This window comes from Sciurus vulgaris (assembly GCF_902686455.1).
Source record: "Sciurus vulgaris genome assembly, chromosome: 6".
Lineage (NCBI taxonomy): Eukaryota > Metazoa > Chordata > Mammalia > Rodentia > Sciuridae > Sciurus > Sciurus vulgaris.
In genome coordinates, this window is record NC_136466.1 from 164,685,210 (window position 1) to 164,706,804 (window position 21,595).

The 21,595-nt window shown below is 44.0% G+C and overlaps 1 protein-coding gene across 1 annotated transcript; it reads left to right on the plus strand.

Moving 5' to 3' along the window:
* The first annotated feature begins 210 nt into the window (after positions 1-210).
* ATPSCKMT (ATP synthase c subunit lysine N-methyltransferase) lies at positions 211-20,003 on the plus strand. The gene is made up of 5 exons (XM_079145310.1): positions 211-261; positions 5,239-5,528; positions 7,552-7,689; positions 8,877-8,927; positions 15,308-20,003. The coding sequence occupies exons 1-5, from the start codon at positions 249-251 to the stop codon at positions 15,476-15,478; spliced, it is 663 nt and encodes a 220-aa protein (XP_079001436.1). The 5' UTR covers positions 211-248; the 3' UTR covers positions 15,479-20,003.
* Positions 20,004-21,595: the final 1,592 nt, after the last annotated feature.

Below are 21,595 nucleotides of genomic sequence, written 5' to 3' on the forward strand. Positions count from 1 at the left end.
TGGAAACTTCTATCATCCTGGAAAGTGGGGGGGGGGGGTACGAAGACACTAACGGGGACTTTTAGAAACACAAGCCAAGAGCACGCCAAGTTTAGTAACTTATTAAAGGTTTACAATAAGGGGCTTCTGAGTGGTGGGTTCCAACGAGAAATCCATTTACTTACAACATTTTCTGTGCGCTTACTTCCCGGCTCTGAGGAAATGGTCGGATCCACTTCCTCTCTCTGTGCCCCGCCGGAAGTGTCGCGATGGAGGGAGGAGGTGAGGCCGGCGCAGCGCTGCGCTTTCTTTCGGGCGTGTGGCTGGGTGGCCAGGTTGAGCTTGCGGCCTGCGAAAGTCGCGCGGCCCGGCCTGCGGGCGTGCCGGGGTCGTGGGCCTCGGGTGGTCGTTCGGCGCGGGTGCCAGGGGCTGTTCTGAGCGCCGAGGGACACGTGCCTCAGCCCTTAGCGCGGCCACAGCCCTGCAGCTTACGAGCTGTCTTTGCAGAGGTTGTTAGGCGCCTTTGTGCCTCAGTTTCCCTCTCTGCGAAAATGGCTGTAATGGCAGTCACGTCTCCCTTTCGTAGGCCTGCTGTAGGGATATAGCGAGAAGTGGCCAGACCTTTGCACGCTGTGTTTAAGCGTTGCTAAATAAATACCCATTTTTGCTCACATAACCTAGGAATCTGCGCAAGGTTATAAGCTAGAAGAGGCAAAGTTGGACAGCCTAGTGCTCAGGGTCCTGCAGCTTCAGAAATACATTTCCTCGTAACCCTGAATAGAGGGGGATTTGTCTCTAAATCGCAACCTACTATGTTACACGTAGATAACTTGGTAGATAATTTGTTGTGGGTTTCCAGTTTCTCTTCACCCCATCTGCTGTAGGATTGGGTTTGCTCCTGTAATTACTACCGGTTTTTATTAGGTCTTAAATAGACATTGAAGTGATCGCATGCGTTATAACATTTAATCCCAACCTGAAAGCCACAAATTGACTTTGTCGTGGAATGATTGGTGATCCATTAACCTTTTCAAATGCTTGGCCCACCTTTTGTCTAGGCTCAGAGTGATATACCAAGGGCCTTTTAGATTAGGGTCTCATTTCTGCTTTGCAGAGTAGGTGCTTCCACATTCACAGTGGTGAAGTCTGCAATTCATTTTGCTCATTAGATTGTTGTGAAAAAGAGAAAATGTCTAATGGCATCCTCAGAAGTGCAATTTATTACCTGTCAAAATACAGTGTTTGGAGGATTTTTCCTAATTAATGGCTAGTACACAGTGAAAAGGACACAAATGACATTGGACCAATATAAGAAAAGCCTCTTAAGGAACATATGATACTAGTGTGCATATGCAGTTACACAATGTGCATGCCTGAGTATTGTGACCTTTAAATATAAATCCTGCTTTAAACATGTGACTGGTCACAATTCCAAACAAGCATGATTTTCCTGGCCATTTCCCTGGGCTTGAGCCTGGATGAGAATTCTGTGTTCCTTATCCTACATCTTAGTCACTGCCTCTGTCTTCAGCTAATCCATATCTGTCCCTGAAAATTGTGGTTTTCAGCCAGTATCAGAAGTCACTAAGTAGACAGGTCCTGGACACAGAATAGAAATTAACCTTGTGCTGTTGTGTCCTAAGTGCTCACCACAGCTCTTTAACATAATGGCTTGATGTTCGCAAGAGCACATCTGACAGAAATCTCTTGGAATTTTTATTTTAGTAAATAGTCATATGAGTCTAAACATAGTCCATTAAGAGGATTAAAAAATCCATTAAAACCGAAGTATTGTAGTGGCTTTCCTAAAAAAAAAATTTTATTCTAGTCCACATGTAATAACAATAAACACATCCGATATTCAAACACCTGCCTTCCTGTTAGTCTTCCACTCTGCTCAGCCAGGACTTCTCCACCTTCCTTGCCTTGGTTCCAAGGTGTGCTTCTTTTGCCCACCGTCTCAAATTGTTTCTCTGCTAATACCTATGGACTCATTGCTGGGGTCTGTCTTCCCTCCAGCTCTGCTGTACTTCCACAGCATTTTCTGCCTGTTACAGTGTTTCACAGCCTCACCTGTGCACCTCAACCCCACTCCTCACAGGCTAATGGGAGGTCCTGAAGATCAGGAGCTCTTTATTGTATATTTTGCTGGTTGCATGGAAAAGTACATGTTTATACAGGTCAAACAGAAGTTGAATTGACTGACTCTTGTGTGTTTACTACAAATGGGTAAACAAAATGTGGTATAGCCATGCAGTAGAATATTAGCCATGAAAAGGAATAATATAACTGATAGAAGTTATAGCATGGGTGAATCTTGAGCACATTATGCTAGGGGGAAGTCATCAGTCACTGGAGACCATGTACAATTTGATTCTAGTACAGTAAATTCATAATAGGGGACTCTACAGAGGCCAGAAATAGATTAGTGGTAACTCAGGTCTGGATGGGAGGTGCGGGGTGGGGTCAGTGGTAGCTGAAGGATAAGAGGTTTCTTGTGATAAGGAAATGTTCTAAAATTGGTGGTGATTGCACATTATCAATGAATATATCAAAAACCTTGGAATTGTAATGTTAAGTGGGCAAATTCTTTATTTCAGTAAAGCTATTAAGAAATTGAGCTCCCTTTTCCCAAGTTATAGTCTTGAGAATAATTATAGCAGTTTAACAGTCATAACTCAGTCTTTCAGGCCTGTGCTAAGTCTTCGTATGTGTTATTTGTTTAACTGTTCCAATAACCCTGTGGGTATAAGTACTGCTGATAAGCCTTGTCTTTTTCAATTTCCAATTGTCTCTTCTGTTACTTTTTCAATTTCCAACTTTCAATTTCCAATTGAGAATAACAATTATTTCTCAGTCTTTCGAGGAAACCATGCTATAGTGGCAACTTACCTCGTGTTACTCTAGTTTAAGTTCTGAGGCTGTAGAACTGTGTGACTCAAATCTTCTGAGCTGCTGTAGTTGAGCCAGTGCAGTTGGAATGCCCACAGTGTGACTGTAAGAGGCAGGACACCTTGACCTCTCTTAGTAAACAAATGCACAACTATCGTGGGTGAGTTCTTCCATTCAATGCCAAGATTTATTTGACATAATTTAAAGAGTTTACTTTCTATCAAACACTGTCACCTTCTCAAACTTAGATTTTCTTTTACCTCTATCACTAGAAGAGAAGGGTAGAAGACTTTCCCCCCCGTTAGTTTTCCATTATGAAATCACTTTTTAAACTCTCTCCCCTTCACGGGGCCTCAGAAGTCAAGAAGAATATAGCCACGCTGAGCTGTGAATCCTGGTGGTTGGCCAAGTACCGTGAAGTGTGACCCACTGCTATGTGCCAGCATTTGGTGCCAGAATACATTACCACAGTTCATGGTGACACAGCATGGTGATGCAGTGGGTAGACTAACGTGAAGTGTGACCCACTGCTATGTGCCAGCATTTGGTGCCAGAATACATTACCACAGTTCATGGTGACACAGCATGGTGATGCAGTGGGTAGACTAACGGCCCCTCTAAAGTTGCCCACGCTGTGATCACTGTAGCCTGTGCAGATGTGATAAAGGACCCCAGATGGAGATTATCCTGGGTTATCTAGGTGGGCCCAGTGTTTTCACTGGGATCTGGAAGATAGGAAGTGAGATAAGGAGATAGGAAGGTGAGATAGGAAGGAGATAGGAAGGTGAGATAAGGAGATTCCAATATAGAAACAGACTGGAGTAATTTGGGGTCAAGAGCCAAGGACTATGGGCAGCCTCTGGAAGCTGGAAGACTCAAGGAATCCATCAGCCGGAAGGAATGCAGCTCTGCTGTCTCCTCATAGACTCCTGTCCCCAGCACGGCGTGATAATGAATGTGTGCTGTTCCAAGCCACTAGTGTGTGGCCATCTCTTAGGGCAGTTGTGAAGCCAATGCAGCGGGCCTTTCGATTGGCCTGCTGCTACTGAAGTCCCGAACATCACATCTGCACATGACAGTGCTGCTGTTTTCCCCTCTTACCTTTTCCTTTTTCCTCGGGATTCCTGTGTTTCGGGCCTTAGCCCTGAGCCACGTGGGGAGCTGCGTCAGGGCAGAGGTGGTCTGGTTACCCATGGGGTTCAGTGTCTCCTGCAGCGTGATGATTGCTGACGAGTGGAATGCTTCCTGTGCACCCGGCCCCGCCAAGTGCTTTACCTGCCTCCATGCATTTCAACCTTGCAGCTACCCTGGAATCCCCACTCTGCAGTTGAGGAAACAGGCTCAGTTACAAGAAAGAAGGGATTAAGGGTCCAAGCAAAGTGACAGAGGTGGGGTCACAGTCTCAGTGGGCTCCAGAGAAGGTGTGCTCCTCCCTTCTGTGCTGAGCTTATCACTCACCATTTCAGACACATATCAGCTTTACATCCCATGAAGAGCATGTTTTAAAGGACAAAACTTGAGGATGTTTAAGGTGACAGACACTTCTCTGTGAGCAGTGATTGGGGGCTGTTTGTTTTATTCTGTGTTAGTGTTGAAATACCTCTTTTTTTTTCTTTTTTGGACCTGCTTTAAAAAAAATTCTTTATTATCATACTTAAGAGTTTGGTAAAACCTGATATTTGTCTCTTCCGTTACTTGAAAATTGTGTTTGTGAAATGGACTGTAGATGCCAGGCCAATTCTGGTGTGGAATCCTTTTGTCCTACTTGCATTAGGTAATATTTAGACATTTTCATGTTTGTTTATGAGGCTTTCTTTGTTCAGAACATGAAAAGCATTTACTAGTGGATGTTGAATTAATAAATTACTAGACAAAGTTTGAATACACTTTTCTCAGGATGAATCCTAGACGTCACAAAATCAATGTCAGGAAGAAAAGATTTTAGTCTTACATTTGTATTGAATAATTTTCTCCAATTCGCTTTAATTTTGTCAGTGAAATCTCGAACTCATTTTGGAATCTTATACTTGTAATTTAGATTGTGTTCAGCCAACTTGTCCTTTCTTAAAAAGCACTAGGTTATTTGTCTGTAAGAAATGCAGGCCAGGCACAGTGGCGCATACCTATTATCTCAGTGTTTCTGGAGGCTGAGGCAGGAGGATTCCAAGTTCAAGGCAGCCTCAGAAATTTAACAAGACCCTATCTCATAACAAAAAATTAAAAGAGTTAGGGATGTAGCTCAATGGTAGAGTGACTCTGGGTTCAATTCCTGCTATTGGGAAAAAAAAAAAAAAAAAATCAGAAAGCATTGTAGTCCTGGATTTCAGATTTGGTTTTCCGTGTGTTTTTTGCTCTTTCTCTGTGTAGGTACACTCCCAGAAACACTTAAAGAAAAACCGCAGTTGGGACACATTCTACCCACAAGTTTGGAAGCCAACGGTGTGAAGAGAAGCCCTTGGGGGTTCTTCTGTACTGGGATTGTTGGTGGAGCGCTAGTGGTTGTGTATGCTGTAGCTACACCATTTATCACACCAGCCCTGCGAACAATTTGTCTGCCTTTTGTGCCTGCAACTTCAAAGCAGATTGAAAATGTCATGAAGATGTTGAGATGCAGAAGAGGATCCCTGGTAGACATTGGTAGCGGCGATGGACGTGTTGTGAGTTATGCAAAACATTTTAAGTTTGAAACAAGGATTGTTAAAATTTCTCTTCGTTTCTTCTGAGGCTTATGCAAAGACTTGCCAAATCTGCCAGGTTGAGAGAGTGGTTGTTTCATTTTCTGCTTGTTTGACTGAACTGTTAGATCACTAGCATGTGTTTGGAATTCATTTTTATCAGTTTAATTTTTTTCTTGAAGGAGGAAGAACTCTGTAACGATGCTGGGTAGAAAAGAACAATTAATCAAATTGTTAGAATTCTTGGGCTAATAGAGGTGACATAATTAAAGAAACGTGCTTCATCGTGGAATTCCACAATTCATACTTACTTGCTGCCTAAATGTTTGCTTCTGTGTTTAGTCATGTTTAAATATGAGTTCCTATGGGATTAAAATAAGGCAGAGCCAATGAGGAACCCCACTTAGCTAAAGATTAGGTTTTAGCAACTTTAACCCAGCTTGACCCCAGTGGGGGAAAGTAAAGACAAGGCCACTGAGTGGCAAATGAGCCCTCAGTGGGCAAGATGTCACTGTCCTTAGGCTTCATTCTGATGGTGTGCTGGGGAGTGAAGACTGAACCAGAGAGGAAGCAGGTTGTGTGGCAACCAGCAGGCCACACGCCATCTCACCAGCCTAGAGGACACAGACCCTGTTGTTCTGTGATCATGACCTGGGATTACTAGGAAGACTTTAGGAAATCACTTGTGTTTTTTAGTGTTTATTTTTTAAATTAAAAAAATAAAAAATTATGATAAAGTATTTACTATCTTAACTATTTAAACATATATAGCCAGTGGTATTAAGTACATTCTTACTGTTCAACCATTGCCATGCCCGTCTCCAGAACTCTCTTCTCATAGAACTGAGACTGATTATTAAACAGTAGTTCCCCATATCCTTCCTTCCTTCAACCTGTGGCACCACTGATGTTTATTTTAAGAAATTGGGAGACACTTGTATTAAGTAGGAGAAAGTATTTATGTCCATTTTGAATCCTTCACGTATTTGAAGGGCACTTTTCTGGTTTCTAAGAAAGTGATTGCCTTGTGGCACTGGAGCTACTTGGGAAGTTACCTTCGTGGGACAACTCAGTAAGGGTGTTCCCTTGAAGAGTGGGGGCAAGGCAAACTGGGCGGAGAGTTCCCAGGACCCCACCATCCCTTCAACCCTTGAGAGGCCAGTAGGATTCCATAGCTGGTTTTTTTTATTCAAACTCACCCATTTTATTTTTCCCTGTTTTTATTTGTTTGTTTATTTTTTTGGTACCAGGGATTGAACCCAGGGATGCTTAACCACTGAGTCACATCCAACTCTTTAAAAATTTTTTTTTGGGGGACCGGGGATTGAACTCAGGGGCACTCAAACACTGAGCCACATCCCAGCCCTGTTTTGTATTTTATTTAGAGAAAGGCGAGTTGCTTAGTGCCTCACTGTTGCTGAGGCTGGCTTTGAACTTGTGATTCTCCTGCCTCAGCCTCCCAAGATTATAGGCGAGCATCACTGTGCCTGGTTCTTTTCCCTGGTTTTAATTTAAACTGGACAATCATTAAATACCAAGGAAATGTGTAACTGATTGCAGATTCTTCACCGGCAGGTCATTTTATTGCACGTTATTTCTTGTTCACGAAACCACCCTTCAGGCATGTTCACTTGACCTGCTGCTGTGTAGCCCACTGATGGAATGAAAGGGGTGGCAGGGTTTAACAACTGCTTGTTAGACCTACTTGGGTTGGTTAGACTGGAACTAATTGTGCTGTTTCCAAAAGCAAACCTCAATATCTGTTCTGAGAGTCAGGTAAAACATTTGACAAAGGCCAGAAAACTTTAGTTCTGCTGGGTTGGCCAGTGCCGAATCCACAGGTTATGTAACTCTGGAGATACGTTTTTACATGGTGTCTTCCATAAAGAGAATGCTTTCTGATGGAGTGTTTTAGAATTTGTCTTAAATAGGAAATATCTATATAATTTGACCTCGTGTGATGATGACTTTTTCTTCTTTTGGGTAAATCTCGTCCTCTCTCCAGGTGATAGCAGCTGCAAAGGAAGGATTTGCAGCAGTTGGTTATGAACTAAATCCATGGCTGGTTTGGTACTCCAGATACCGTGCTTGGCAAGAAGGTGTGCATGGCTCTGCCAAATTTTATATTTCAGATTTATGGAAGGTATGTAAAGAGGAGAATGGTTCTAGAAAAAAAAACAGCCAAAAGCTTTTTTATTTGTAATTAACATGACTGAAAACTAGAAAATGTCTTAAAAGAAAAAAATTTTTTTGACTATTTTGGCATAATTAGATGTATTTTAAACAGACAGATGTATTAGATGTATTTTAAATAGACTCTAGAATAGAAGCTTTAAGTTCATGATATGATAGGTTATGTGAATTTCAAGAATTTATTAACTAAATCAAAGTGTTCTCTTTTGTTTGTTATGAAATAATGAGATTTTCCATCTCCTGGAAACCCTATAAATCATCTTGACAAACATCTGCCTCATGCATGTTTGAGTTTATGCATTTGCGTGTGTGTGTGTGTGTGTGTGTGCGCGCGCGCCTAGGTGATGAAGAAAACAAAGAATTCACTAACCATGCTGTCAGGGTTACTTCTTGTCCTCATAAAGCATGAGGTACTTCCAAATTTGTTTTTACTTTAGAAAAAGCCCTATAATTTTGCTTTGAGTGTGCCATAAAATGCCTTTTCTTAAATAAGAATTTCCCATTGTAATATTGTCATCGGTAGCTTATAAAAATCCGCTTGAGTTTTGCTTGCAGTGTTTTTCATGCCATATATAACTAAACATTCTCTCTATAGAGTAAATAGGATTTTTATTGGGCAATAAGAATTTTGACTGGCAAGCACTCTCCCACCTCCCCCGGTTTTTCTGCTGCTGAGAGACCATGTACTGAACTTTCTGTATAGTACTGAAGAGAGGAGGAGGGTTCAGAATCTAACAACAGCTCAACGTAAACGCTGCGGCCCTGAAGTTCCTGGAGTTCTTTGTCTCAGCTGGTTGGCGTCTGCCAAGTGGAGTGCGAGTGTGTGGGCCAGGTGCCAGGCTTGACCACCCTGGGAGTCCCTGGTCTTAGTGTCCTCGGAGTGCCCTGCATGGAGCCCCTGAGGATGCCATGGGTTACAGGGGAGCGTTTGGAGAGCTCAGGCACTGGACGGGCATGAGTGGTATGGGGAGCAGGCTGCTCTCTTCCTCGTGCCTTCTTAGAGGACCACTCTTTCAGGAGCCTGTGGAAGCCCACGGTTTGGCAGAGTGGGCAGTTTCTACTCCCTTCTGAGAACAAGCTAAGCTTAATGTCTGACTTGGCAGAATTAATCTACCCATTGTTCCCCTTCTCACTCAGGTCACCTTTTCGCAGTACTCAAATGTCATCATTTTCGGCGTGCCTCAGATGGTGAGTGTACCCCACCCCCACCATGGTCAGGGTAACCCTGTCCCCTTTCTCTCTGGGGTGAAGGATGCTACAGGCGCTTCCAGAGCCAGCATGGGGCCACTACCCATGTGCAGATGGGTGGCCTGCAGGGACTTCTAGGGAATACTGGATTTCAGCTCATTGGTTTAATAAAATAGTTCAGGGCCCTTATATTTAATCATAAAAGATTTGGTAATATTTTTAAACCTCTGTTTGAGATAAAACTCTCAATGATCTACCTGGGCCTTAAAATTCCAGTCTGAAAACTGCCTTATGAGGTCCCGGTGTTGAATGCAGGTCTTGATTTTCACGGCTGGTCACTTTAGACTCAGCCAAAATCACTTGAGGAAGTTGATGGGATGTTCTGTTTGAGTCGATCATTCCTCCAATTTTGCAGGAAGATAATTTTCAGGGTGGATGAGCATTGACTAGTTTCAGTCTACCTCAATTGACTGATTTGCCAAAGAACTGAGTATTGAGCTTTGATTATGTACTTTCAACAGTGAAAATATAATAGTGTGCTTCTGAAAATGGTCCTCTTCAGCCTTGGAAAAGATGGTCAGGCTGGGATGTTCTGCTGTAATTGCTGGTTTACACACCAGAGAAAGAAATCCCTTTTTGCTTTTCGAAGTCTATAATTATAGCCATGATAACTTGGGTGGAATTGGATGTTTGTAGAAATGGCACTATATGACTGATATCATTTGTAATTAAAAAAAGAAATTTACTCTTTTGTCATTTTATTTAGATTTATATAAAATCAGATGTTTCAGTGCTTGAGAAATTTATTCTTATGATTAGAACCTTCAGTGTAATGTCATGCTCTTTAATTTTTAAAGACAATTTAGAAATATTTTTGTTATGCGTCCTTAAGTGGACTATATTCTATATGTTTGTGATTTTCATTAGACCTAAAATTAAGACTGAACTTTGGTGTCTGCACTTTTGTTCTTAAAGTGAAGACAAGTAGAAGGACATGATTCTTGACCATTAAAAAAACGATGTGGCAGGAGGCTGAGGCAGGAGGATCACAAGTTCAAAGCCAGCCTCAGCTACTTAGCAAGGTACTAAGCTGAAACTCAATGAGACCCTGTCTCCAAATAAAATACAAAATAGGTCTGGAGATATGGCTAAGTGGTTGAGTGCCTCTGAGTTCAATCCCTAGTATCCTCCCTGCCCCAAAAGAAAAACTATTTGGGGATCATAGTTGATAAAGAGTTTTGACTGTGGTTCACTACTTATTATGATGTTTGGGTTTTCCTTCTTCAATGGAATAATTAGCTTGTTGGAGATAAGTAACTTGAGTTCGAATTCCATACTTTGTAAAATAGGAAGTTAATATTTGGGGACTGGGTTGTGGCTCAGTGGTAGAGTGCTTGCCTAGCATGTGTGAGGCACTGGGTTCAATCTTCAGCACCACATAAAAATAAACAAAATAGAGTTATTAAAAAAAAAAGAAAGTTAATATTTGCTAGGCATTTCATGGAGCGGTCAGATGAGCTGAGCTGTGGGTTACAAGGCCATGCTTCCTTGTCCCAGCAGGGGGCAGTGGTGGCCTGTGGTAAGGCCACCTTTGCTGTGTAACCAGTGGCAGCCTCTCCTGGGGCTTCCTTTCAAGTTTGATTATAAACAGAGTTTGGAGCTCTTCACTTGGGCAGTCAGAGCCTTATTATTTCAATAAGTGCTTTTGCAGTTATTGCCCAGTCTTCGGTATATAGAGAGATGTTAACCAGGAACTGGTGGCATCTCACTCTTCCTGAGGAAAATGGAGTGCAGCTGGAATGCACCACATTCCCTGTGGTGGAAGGATTCTGCTCGTCGGCGCTTTCCAGGCTATGCGTTCACCAGGGCGCAGAGTGCGCTGGTGGCTCTGTTGGTCCAGAAGGTTGATTTTCACACGTGGGGCCCAGCTTTCAGCCTTCAGGTCTGCAGGGGGAGTGGAGGCGGTGGGGGAGGGGAACGTGCAGCTGGAGGCCGGGTTGGCTCCTGGAGTTGGGCCTGACTATGTGGTCCTGCTAAAAGGCATTCCCGTTTTCTGATCCCTGGTGATATTCCAGTCATGTCAGATGATGACTCCACAAAACCAGCACGCCATGAACCCTTTCCTGTGGCACAGGTGTTAGCAGGAGAGCTTGGAGGAAACATGGAGAAGTATGGAGGGAGGAATCTTGGCTTCGTTGACCCTCGACCCTGCTTCTGATTCGTGACTGATCATCCCGGGCAGCTGTAGCACTTGCCACAGCATGTCCCTAACATTCAGAGCTGCCGACTCTGCTAGGATCGCCGGTAGCACATGTAACACCAGCGTGTGCACCATGTGCTTATTTTCAAAGCCCAGAACAGATCAGCCGTGTCCTTCTTTAAAACCCGACTTCTTGCTGCTTTTCAGGATGAGGCCTGGGTGCTCTGCGTGCCCTGAGGCTGGCATGGAGTGGCCCCTGCTCACCTCCAGCCTGGCCTGTGCCATGCTTCCTGCCGCTCTCTCTGCAGCCCCTGTCCTGTCAGCTCCTGGACTTTCACTTTGCTTCTCCTGCCAGAGCCTGGGGCCATCCCTCACCCCTGGCCCTAGTGAGCACCTCCTGACCACTCAGGGGCCAGTTGTCCTTTTCTCTGTAAGGCTGTCCTTGTCACCTGAGGTGAGCTCCAGCTCTCCGTCTTCCATTCTGAGCACTTGCTCCCCTGTCCTTGGATGAGGCATCCTCACCTCCTTGCCTGCTAGCTTCTTCATGTTTGTGTGTGTGCTGTACAGTGGCCTCTGTGTGGCCTAGCTGTCCTGGCTGCCTGACTGCCAGCTTGATGGCTCTTGGCCAATAGATACTGGTTGAGTGAATGAATATGGTGTAAACATACCCATTACCTGTGCTTTCCCCAGAAGTTCACTAACTGTGCACTTCAGAGAACACCTCTTGAATTCTGTTATGAATCGATGAATGAAAGATTATGCTGAACGATAAAGAAGAGTGGCTCATGAGTCCCATTCTTTCCTCTCTTGGTTCATTCAGTTAGTATGGCCACTAAGCACCTGGCCCTGTTGTGATCCCTTGTGTTCAATATTTAGTGAACAACAACAAACCCCTGCCCTGAGGTTCTTCTATGTGGGTGGGGAGTAAGTAGTAAATAAGATACTTAATAAAACATATTGTACAATAGAAGGGAATATGTGCTGTGCGGTGATTGAAATGAAGGAGGGGCGGGTGCCCTTGCACACGTTGGAAGCCGGGCTGCAGGTAAGGAGCTCTTGTAGGTGTCCAGGTGTTCCAGTGTCCATCAGGGTGGTGTGGTGAGAAGCAGCCAACTCCGGGATGCACTGTGCAGATGGAATCAACAGGGTCAGCAAGCAGAGTCAGCGTGGGAGGGAGAGAGAAGTCAGGGCGGCCCCAGGGTGTCTGCCCAGCTCCTGATGTGCGAGTTTGGTGGAGCTGTGCTGGAAGAGGCACAGGCAGAGCCGTGACAGAAGTTCATGTGGGCATGTGACGTTCGGATGTGCATGGGCTGTCAGGCTGGTGGTTGTTGTAAGGAGTCTGGGATTCGGGAGAGGGTGGCTAGAAGCATGGGGTGTGAGGCTTGAATGTGCAGACGATGCCGAAGCCAGAAGTCTGAGGTGATCTGGGGAAGCCAACCATGGCCTGAGATCTGGACTGTTAACATTTGAGGTCTGGGATACAGGGGTCACCAGCCAAAGGCCCCCCAGAGGAGCCTGGTGGCAGAGGTACTCCTCACCCAGGTGGGCAAGGGGAACGTGTCTCCAGAGAGCAGGGATAGGTCCAGCAGATCTGTGCCGCTGCTGGACATGGCTGATCTGTCTCATGGTTTTGAGTTATTTCTGACTTGGGTGTAAAGTTTTAAAAGTGTAATTAGAATGTGATGAGTTTGTGTCACTTTGAAACCTCTAATTATATGAATAATTATGGATTCCATTATACAGGCATGACACATCACTGCTTCTCTTTGTGTATGATATCAAGAGCCAGATTCATTGCATATTTATGTGTAATTTAGACAGTTAATTTCTTATGATTGGAATAGCTCCTTTCATTTTTAGGTTTATCTTGACTTAGCATATGACAATCATTTGAAAATAAAAGAAACTATAAAAGAGAAATGAATAATAGTAATATGAATAAGTTTACAATTATCCTTTTGATGAATAAAATTACCATAAGAAACCTCTGATATTTTGGAAGAACACATATTGTCTCATTCTTTGCTTACTTAATTTTTCCCTCAAGAAATGAAACTTAAAAAAAAAAAAAAAAAAAAAAAAAAACAACAAAAAAACCCAGCCCTTTAGTGGCTCTTAGAAGAACAGAAACCTCCCATCCTTAATGGAACTTACCCTTTGTTATCCTGGAATTGGCTCCAATGGTGAGTTAGAGGTTTGGCTCACTCTAGCCATAGGTCATGTGCAGTTCTCCCAAGTCACTTTTCTAAGATGTAGGTCAGCCATAAAACCTTCACGGAAGCACTATGCATTTGTTCATCTTGCTGTAGTTGGTTACTTTTAAAGGAAGCAGTTTTTGCTCAGATTGTGGTTTCCAAGTATCATTTTTCACTAAGAGGAACTGGGAATCTTTGAGAAATGACTGGTCCGGGTCTGAGGAAGAGAAGATCCAAAAGCCTGGAAAATTTTGTTGAGCCAGAATATAAGGAAGTGCTTAGAATATTTAATGGAAGCTTGCCCAAGGGACAGAGAGGCCAGCTGTGGGAGGATTCCAGTGACCAAATTAGGCCAATTTGAGCATTAGAACAAACAAGGACAGTAATACCTTATAACTCATCGAATGGGATAAGATCCTGGGTGTTCATACTTTATCAATAATTTTAGATAGAAGGAGGTGGGGAAGTCTGGCAAATTCTTCTTACAGTCGAAAGCTGATTCTACATCTAGAAGAAATGATAGAATTAGCAAGTTGCTGCTTTGCAATCATTGTGGTAAAAATGGATTCAGGTCAGAATCATCACTGAGTGCTACTTTGAGTGCAGGGGTTGTTTGATGAGCAGTGTCTGTTTACATCATCTCAGTGTCTCCCCACAAGCTACTCACTCCTTGTAAAAGGGAACATAGTAACTACATGGTGGAGATGCCACATTTCGTCCTACTCCAGTGGTTAACATCACCCTTGAGTGTCTGGGGAGTCCTGATGAGTTCACAGCCCTGATGTTAGGGCACCGGAAACAAACCTCAGAGGAGCCCAAGGTGAGGACCATTTGATTTATGGTCATGAAAGATAGAGACAGGAACCAGTCCAGATCAAAAAAGATCAAAGAACCATTACGGCTAAATGCAAAATGTTTCTGGTCTGGCTTCGGCCTTGTGGGGAATGTGATACAGGACACTATTGGCACAATGACAGACTTGGAGTATTTTTGGAACTGTTGAGGATATGATATTAAGGTTTCTGATTGAGATGACTGCTGTGGCATATAAGAAGATACTCTTTTTTAGAAAATTCACACTGGTGTATCGAGGAGGAAGAGGGGCATGCTGTGTGCAACCTCTTCTCAAGTGATTTAGAAAGAATGTTCAGAGGGAAGAGAGCAAATAGGAAGCCCATGAGATGGGACGTTCAGCTGGCCACCTGGGTGGAGGTGTAACAGGACTTCTTTGTTCTGTTCTTGCAAATTTGTTTTCCTCCCTCCCTCCCTTCCTTCCTTCTTACTAGGGATTGAATCCAGGGGCACTTACCCACTGAGATGCATCCCCACCCCTTTTTAGTATTTTATTTAGAGACGGGGGTCTCACTGAGTTGGTCAGGGCTTTGCTAAGTTGCGGAGGCTGGCTTCGAACTTGCAGTTCTCCTGCCTCCGCCTCCCAAGCCACTGGGGTTACAGGTGTGTACCACTGGTCCCAGTGCAAATTTTCTGTAAATTTAAAATTATCTTAAAACAGCAAGTGAAAAAAAGGAAGTAGAAAAAAAGCGTTTTAAGACATGAAGGTATTAATATATTTTTAGGACCTGCAGATAAATTTCTAAGCAGCTATGTATTTGCTGAAATAGTTAAAATGTTGATACTTTCTGCGAATAAAAAAACCTTTTTGTATTGGAGAAGAGTCTAAATAGGTACATAATTTAAAGCTGTTACTGGTTTTAATTACTGCCACATCATGATTTTAGGCAGGAACTGGAAATCTATGACATCTGTCTGCCAAAAATGGCATATTTTATAATTGATACTGGAAGATGTTCTTTTAAATGCGATTAATGTATCTTCTGCATTAATGAATTGTTTGATGATGTGTTTGTCCCTGAAGTGATCTTTTTTTACAAGTGTTTTCAGGGCCTCTTAAATACAGAAGGGTGTTTTGGAATCAATTCTTTTGTCTTGCTGCTTGCTGAAGTAATGGCTGTTATTCTTCACAGATGCTGCAGTTGGAGAAGAAACTTGAACTTGAACTTGAGGATGATGCAAGAGTCATTGCTTGCCGGTTCCCTTTCCCGCACTGGATCCCAGACCATGTTAATGGAGAGGGGATAGATACTGTGTGGGCTTACGACGTGAGCACTTTTAGAGGAAGAGAAAAGAGGCCCTGAAAACGCAGTCAGTGTGTCTGAGAATCAGTGAGGCATCGATGCCTCTCCAGTTGGCCATTCAAGTTGGAGGTGTCACTAAAAGTGCTTTTTCAAAGTGTTGGTGGTTGTCTCTGATTCTGTAGAGACTTACAGCAGTATCTTTAGCAACAGAGCCTATTTTTCTTTGGTATGGAATGAGAAATTACTATTACTTTTCTTAACTTTTAGGTAAAACAAATAGAAGTTAAGAAAAACAGGTAGATTTAAAATCCACTTTTAATGGAATATTCTAAAGAAAATGCTTACTGCCTTTTTTGTGTATTTGGATGCAAAAATATGAGTAAGCAAAGGTCATGTTTGTGGGTGGGAAAAATGTCCACAGCTCTTTACATTACAAACAATTTGGTTTACTGCCTTAAATGAGGAGAAACAATTATTAACAAATGTTTGCAGTTTCCTATAGCTTTATTTATTCTTAAGATCTTTCTCTTTCTTTTCTGTACTTCATGGCAAAATTAATTTTCTAAAGTATTCAGAGAAGCTTTTAGATTTTACAATATTTTAAAAATAATAATTTGACAATTGAATTTTTAGGCTAGTGGATTGCTGTGTTTTATTGAACCTATAATGTGTACTTGTGTGTGTGATGGGTGTGTGAATGTATGTACACACTTTAACATTTCTCAAATTGACATATTTCTAAATGAAAGTGTTCCATAGCTCTAATTGGCAGTATTGCACATTTGATGCAGTAGTCCATTGACTTCACCTGATAGCATTTTAGATTTGATGAACTATGACATTCAGAGAAGATTCATGATGCATTGGAGTAACTGGTAGTGATTTAGTAGTAAAATAACTAATCGTGAGTATTGGTGTGGGCTGACCTGGGTGCCGAGTCCTGCTTTGCCACCAGCAGGAGGCCATGGACAGCGACTTACTGCCTCTGAGCCTTTGATACTGAGTACCTCTGGCATTGGGATAACGACACTGAACAGGGACTGGGGACCAATTTGTAAAGCTCACAGTACATAGTTTTGGTCTCTAAATGATATTTATTATTTTAGGCACTAAGGAAAAGCTTATTCATGGAAGTTGCCGATTATTTCTGCTAGTTGCTTCTTTATTTTATGAGAACAGCCCTTTATTTAATATTTCTCATTTATGAGAAGAGACTTGACTGATTTAGATAAAAGACAAGTTAAAGAAAATCTTTGAATCTGAGTAGACAAGCTTCATATATCTGAAAAATGAATGTTGAATGGTGGCTTGAATAATCTGTGCCTATCACAGAAAAGAATCAAACTCTCAGTCATATACCATAACCTAAATGCTTAAGTATCTTAATGGAGATTTAATAAAAACAGTGGTTGCATCTTTTACTCAACTGATAAAAATAGGAGCATTTGGTAATTTTCACGTAGGTGAAAGCTGTCTGGGGACATGTTAATTTGGGCTTTCATTCCACACGTAACAAGGAGCATTGACTGCGATAAGCCCTGTGATTCCATGGTGAGTGGACAAGCTGGACCTGGGCTTGCAGACCACCTCCTCTAGAGGGGGAGCAAGAAGGCCGGCAGATCTGAGTGGGTGAAGTCCTCTGAAGGCAAGAAGCCGTGGTGGTGCTGAGCACTGTGTGCTGGGCTGCGTTGGACGGTGGACGTGTCACTGACGCTGCATCTACCCGCTTCCCCACCCCCGTCCCGTGAGGGCTTTCTCCCCTGGGGTGTGTGTGTGGTGGGTGGGCCGTTCTTGGTGTCTGGCTCTCATTGTCACCTTCCACTCTAGCCAGTCCGATTATTTTTCTGGGTACACTTGCAGAGGGACGTGTTGCTCCTTGCCATGAGGCCATGGGGTGGAGGCAGGGTTTTGTACAGTGGTGGAAGCTTCCAGCACTCCTCTGATGTACTCCTGGTGGGTTTCTGGAGGCATCAGACTGCAGTTTTTTATAATATACTGTTTCTGGAGTCTTTCCTTTAGCTTTCCACAAATGTTCCTGTAATTTCAGAGTAAAATGGACCATTTGATAGAAGTATGATTCTGTAAGATCTTGAATTGCTTTTTTAAAATTAAAAAAAATTTAAAATTGTGACTTGTTAAGTAAATGGTACAATAAAAATTTTTCTATGGAGGTTATCATGCCTTCTCTAGATGGTTTGAATTTTTGTCAATTACTATGATAAGGACACTGATCATGTGTGCTCATGACACGGGGCTGGGAATGAGAGCTGCTATGTTGGCTGTCAAAAATAGGATTCATAAGTGTATGCACTGAAACCAGGGGCCAGTGCTAACGGGATAGAATTTAAAGTTATAGAAGAAATAATAGGGCTAGCACAACTATAGAGTATTAGCCTAGCAGGCCCGAGTGCAGGATTCCCTAGGTTTGATCTCCAGCACTGCTAATGAATGAATGAATGAATGAATGAACGAATAAATAAAGTAGGACTACAGCGTAGGGGTGATTTTGCTCAACAAGACTTTTGGTGATCAGACTGGGCGTTTCCACCGACACTCAGGCTGATGATGTGAGTGCATGCCCATGTGAAGAGATCTTCTTCCGTAATTGTGGTGCCCGGGACGTGACTCCCGTGTTCTCCAGTGTGGCAGGTGGGCCTCCTCAGACGCAGGTCCTGGCTTTCATACTCCTTCGAATGTTCAGCTCCACTAGGTGCATGTAGAACCAAGTCGAAGGACTTTGAAGAAATGAGGCCCTCTTCCACATTCCTTGTGCCGTTTCACCACTGCTGGGAGGTGGTGTGTACCATGGCAAGCCATACCAGACAGAAGAGAAGGAAATGCAGATTCCTGACGCAAACCACGCCACACTGCTGGACAGTATCCCTCTGCCACAGTACCTTTCCTGATGGCCAGAGGTGCAAAGACCTGGCTGTGAAGAAAGAAACGTTATTTTTAAAAAAATTTATTTGTTCTAGTTAGTTATATGTGGCAGTAGAATGCATTTTGACACATCATACATAAATGGAATATAACTTCTTACCCTTTTGGTTGTACATGTAGAATCACACCAGTCGTGCAATCATATATGCATATAGGGTAATAATGTCCGATTCATTCTCCTGTCCTTCCTACCCCCGTCCCCTCCCTTCACTCCCCTCTGTCTAAGCCAAGTAACTCTATTCTTCCCTAGCCCCCACTTATTTTGAATTAGCATCCACATATCAGAAAAAAACATTCAGCCAAGAATGTTCTGAGGGCCAGCGGTCCCATAAGCTGTGCTATGATGTGCTCTTAGCCTCACACTGGCTGAGCACATTCCAGGAAAGTCCTGTTGTTGCAGGGTACATGACAGGAGTCTACTTAAATCTCAACAGACAGATAAAAAGTGTGCCCTCGTGCCACACTGGGCCCAGTTCTTTAGATGTGTGAAGTTACCTGGTCCACGATGGAGGTGGAATATTCTTCACCCTGCGAGGCAGTCAGATCTGCAGGCCTGGCGCAGGGGTGGCCAGCGGGCCTTGAAGGAGGTATGCAGACTCTACCTCCTCCACCCTACAGCTGTTCTTCCCTGTCTGGCTGTCAGACCCCCTAGATTTTCAGGTGTTAGGCATCAGTGTTTCCAGGGAAGATGGGCCCATCCCTCTTTGCTGTGTGTTTCAGGGTGGACAGTGAGCCTGTGATCCAGTTCCTGCAATGGGAATTGAGGGAAGGTCTGCTGGGAGCTTCAGGAAGGGCTTTTGCTGCCAACAGACTGAGATGGTTGAAAAGCGACTACCCTTCCTGGCTTTGCACATGACCTAGAAGACAGTAACAGCTGGAGCTTTTGCTGCCATTCATGAGGGGGAATGTGGAGATGAAAGCCAAGGCTGGTGCAGAAGACAGGAAGATTGATCCTGGTGATGCTGCCGAGCTGGTGGACTGACCCTGAAACCTTCTACCACAGGACCTTGTCTTAGGGGAAGCCATTGGTCCTGGCCTTCATGGGGCCCTTGGGGGAATGAAGGGAAGAAATCACACTGGGACTGTGCTGCCTGGCAATAGTGTTGCCAAGTGCAGGAACTGATAACTGAGAACTGTGCCTGGTGCTCTCCTAGCTGTCCCCGCTCTGCTAATGTTACCTTGGCCCCCAGGAGGAAGGGGAATTGAGGGAGCCAAGTTGCAAGGGGGTCTTTTGTAGGCTGGCTGGAAAGGGAGGCAAACCCCCCTGAAGTGATGGTGGGGTTCATTGACTCATCCTGCAACACCTTTGGATGATCGTTGGGATCCAGCTCGAACTATCCCTATGTGGGGAGGTTACCTGGGAGGTCATTGGGTTTCCTCCTGGCACACACAGGATGCCTTTGTGATCTGTCCCCCATGGACAATGCATTAGATGGCTGATGTAAAGAACTAGAAAAAGAAAAGGGAACAGAGGAAGCTTCATTGATAAATGGAAGTGAATTCAGGATGCCTTGAAACATCATCCCCCCAGGCACGGTTAAAGAGGTTGTAAATGTCTGCTCTGGATGAGAGGGTGCTTCAGGCAGTCGCTGTGCAAAAGACAGGAAACGGTGGATGATCCCGTGTGCTGGGTGCCTGGGTGCCGCTTCCCCTGCCATCCTCAGTGGGTGGTGCTGTCTTCAATACAGAGCACAGGAACCTTTATGGAATTCAGTTGCTTATCTGGACTCTTCTGATTGGCTTTGGGGAGCAAACCAGGGTCATTGGGTGGATGCTAAGGGGACAAGAAGTTTAAGGTCAATAGGAAGTGCAGTCTTAAGTTGTTTAGAATTAGAACGTGTTGCCTTGGCTGGCAAGTTCCTCCTCCCTGGAGACTGGGGAGCAGAGGCTGGACAGCCACTTGGTGGAGATGTTGCAGAAGGGATCTGCCTGCAAGCAGACACAGAGTCCCAAGATGACCTGCAGTGAGGCCAGATTGTGCAGCTTGAGCAGGGCTGCCTGAGCCTGCACAAACCTCCAAGGTCTGCGTAGCCGTGAAGCAGCCTTTGGCGATGGGGGTGTTTCATGTACTGTGATGAACTTGGCATCCCTAAGAATGTAAGGAGGCTGTGCCGGTGTTTTACTGTGGTATTGCAAAACAAAGAAGCCGAACACTGGGAGCTGACGAAGGAAGATAGATGGTACCAGAACTCTAGCCATGGAGTCTGAGTCCTCGGGAAAGTTGGAATCTATAAAATTCCAGAGGGTTTAGCTAGAATGGACACAGTTGTGTTTATCCAGTACTGACTGGGACCAGGAGACTATTCTAGAAGCCCCTGGTAGGCATATGTCACTAATGACACCTCGTGCTCTTTTTTTTTTTTTTTGGTGCTGGGGTTGAACTCAGGGCCTTGTTGCAAGGCGAGCACTCCACCCGCTGAATCACATCCCCAGTCCCTCTTGCTCTTTTAAGTGGCACTGCTCTCCATAACCTGTCAAGGGAGCAACCTCAGGACTGAAGTGCCCCCTGTCCCCCCAAATCCTTCTCCAATGGATCTGACCGGGATTGGGCCTCTGAGGCTAAGGCAGGCTGGCTGTTGGCTGGCCAAAAAAGTGGCTGGCAGAAGAGATGAGATGAGCTATGTGGACTTTTTACTGAGAATTTAAACTAGGGACAATTTTGGGAACAGAAGTAGAAACTAAGATCACAAGGCTGAGGCCAGAGGAGTGGTGGTAGCCACAAGACATTGAGAGAACAACAGGCTTCTCTGATTCAGGAAGCTGGCTTCTGTCCTAAGTGACAGTGACTCTCCACCTCCACTGACCAGTTGGACCAGGAAACCTGGTGCCCCAGAGCAGAGCTGCAGAGCTCTTGCTGAGCCTAGCCTGTGTCCTAGCCTGCCTCCTTATCTGATCAGGCTGATGAGTCTGTTCTTCAAAGAGCTGCATTTACGAAGTAGGTAATTTTATGACTAGTGAAAATGCCATTTATTATATCAGGTATTAAACACAAAAAACTTGCTGGGCAAGGTGGTGCATGCCTGTAATCCTAGTGGCTAGGGAGGCTGATGCAGGAGGATCACAAGTTCAAAGCTCTTAATAACTTAGCCAAGGCTGTAAGCAACTCGGTGAGATCCTGTATCTAAATAAAATACTAAAAGGACTGGGGCTTTGGCTCAGTGGTTAAGTGTACCTGGGTTCAATACCCAGTACCAGGAAAACAAAACAAAACAACCCCACAAACAAATAAACAAAACC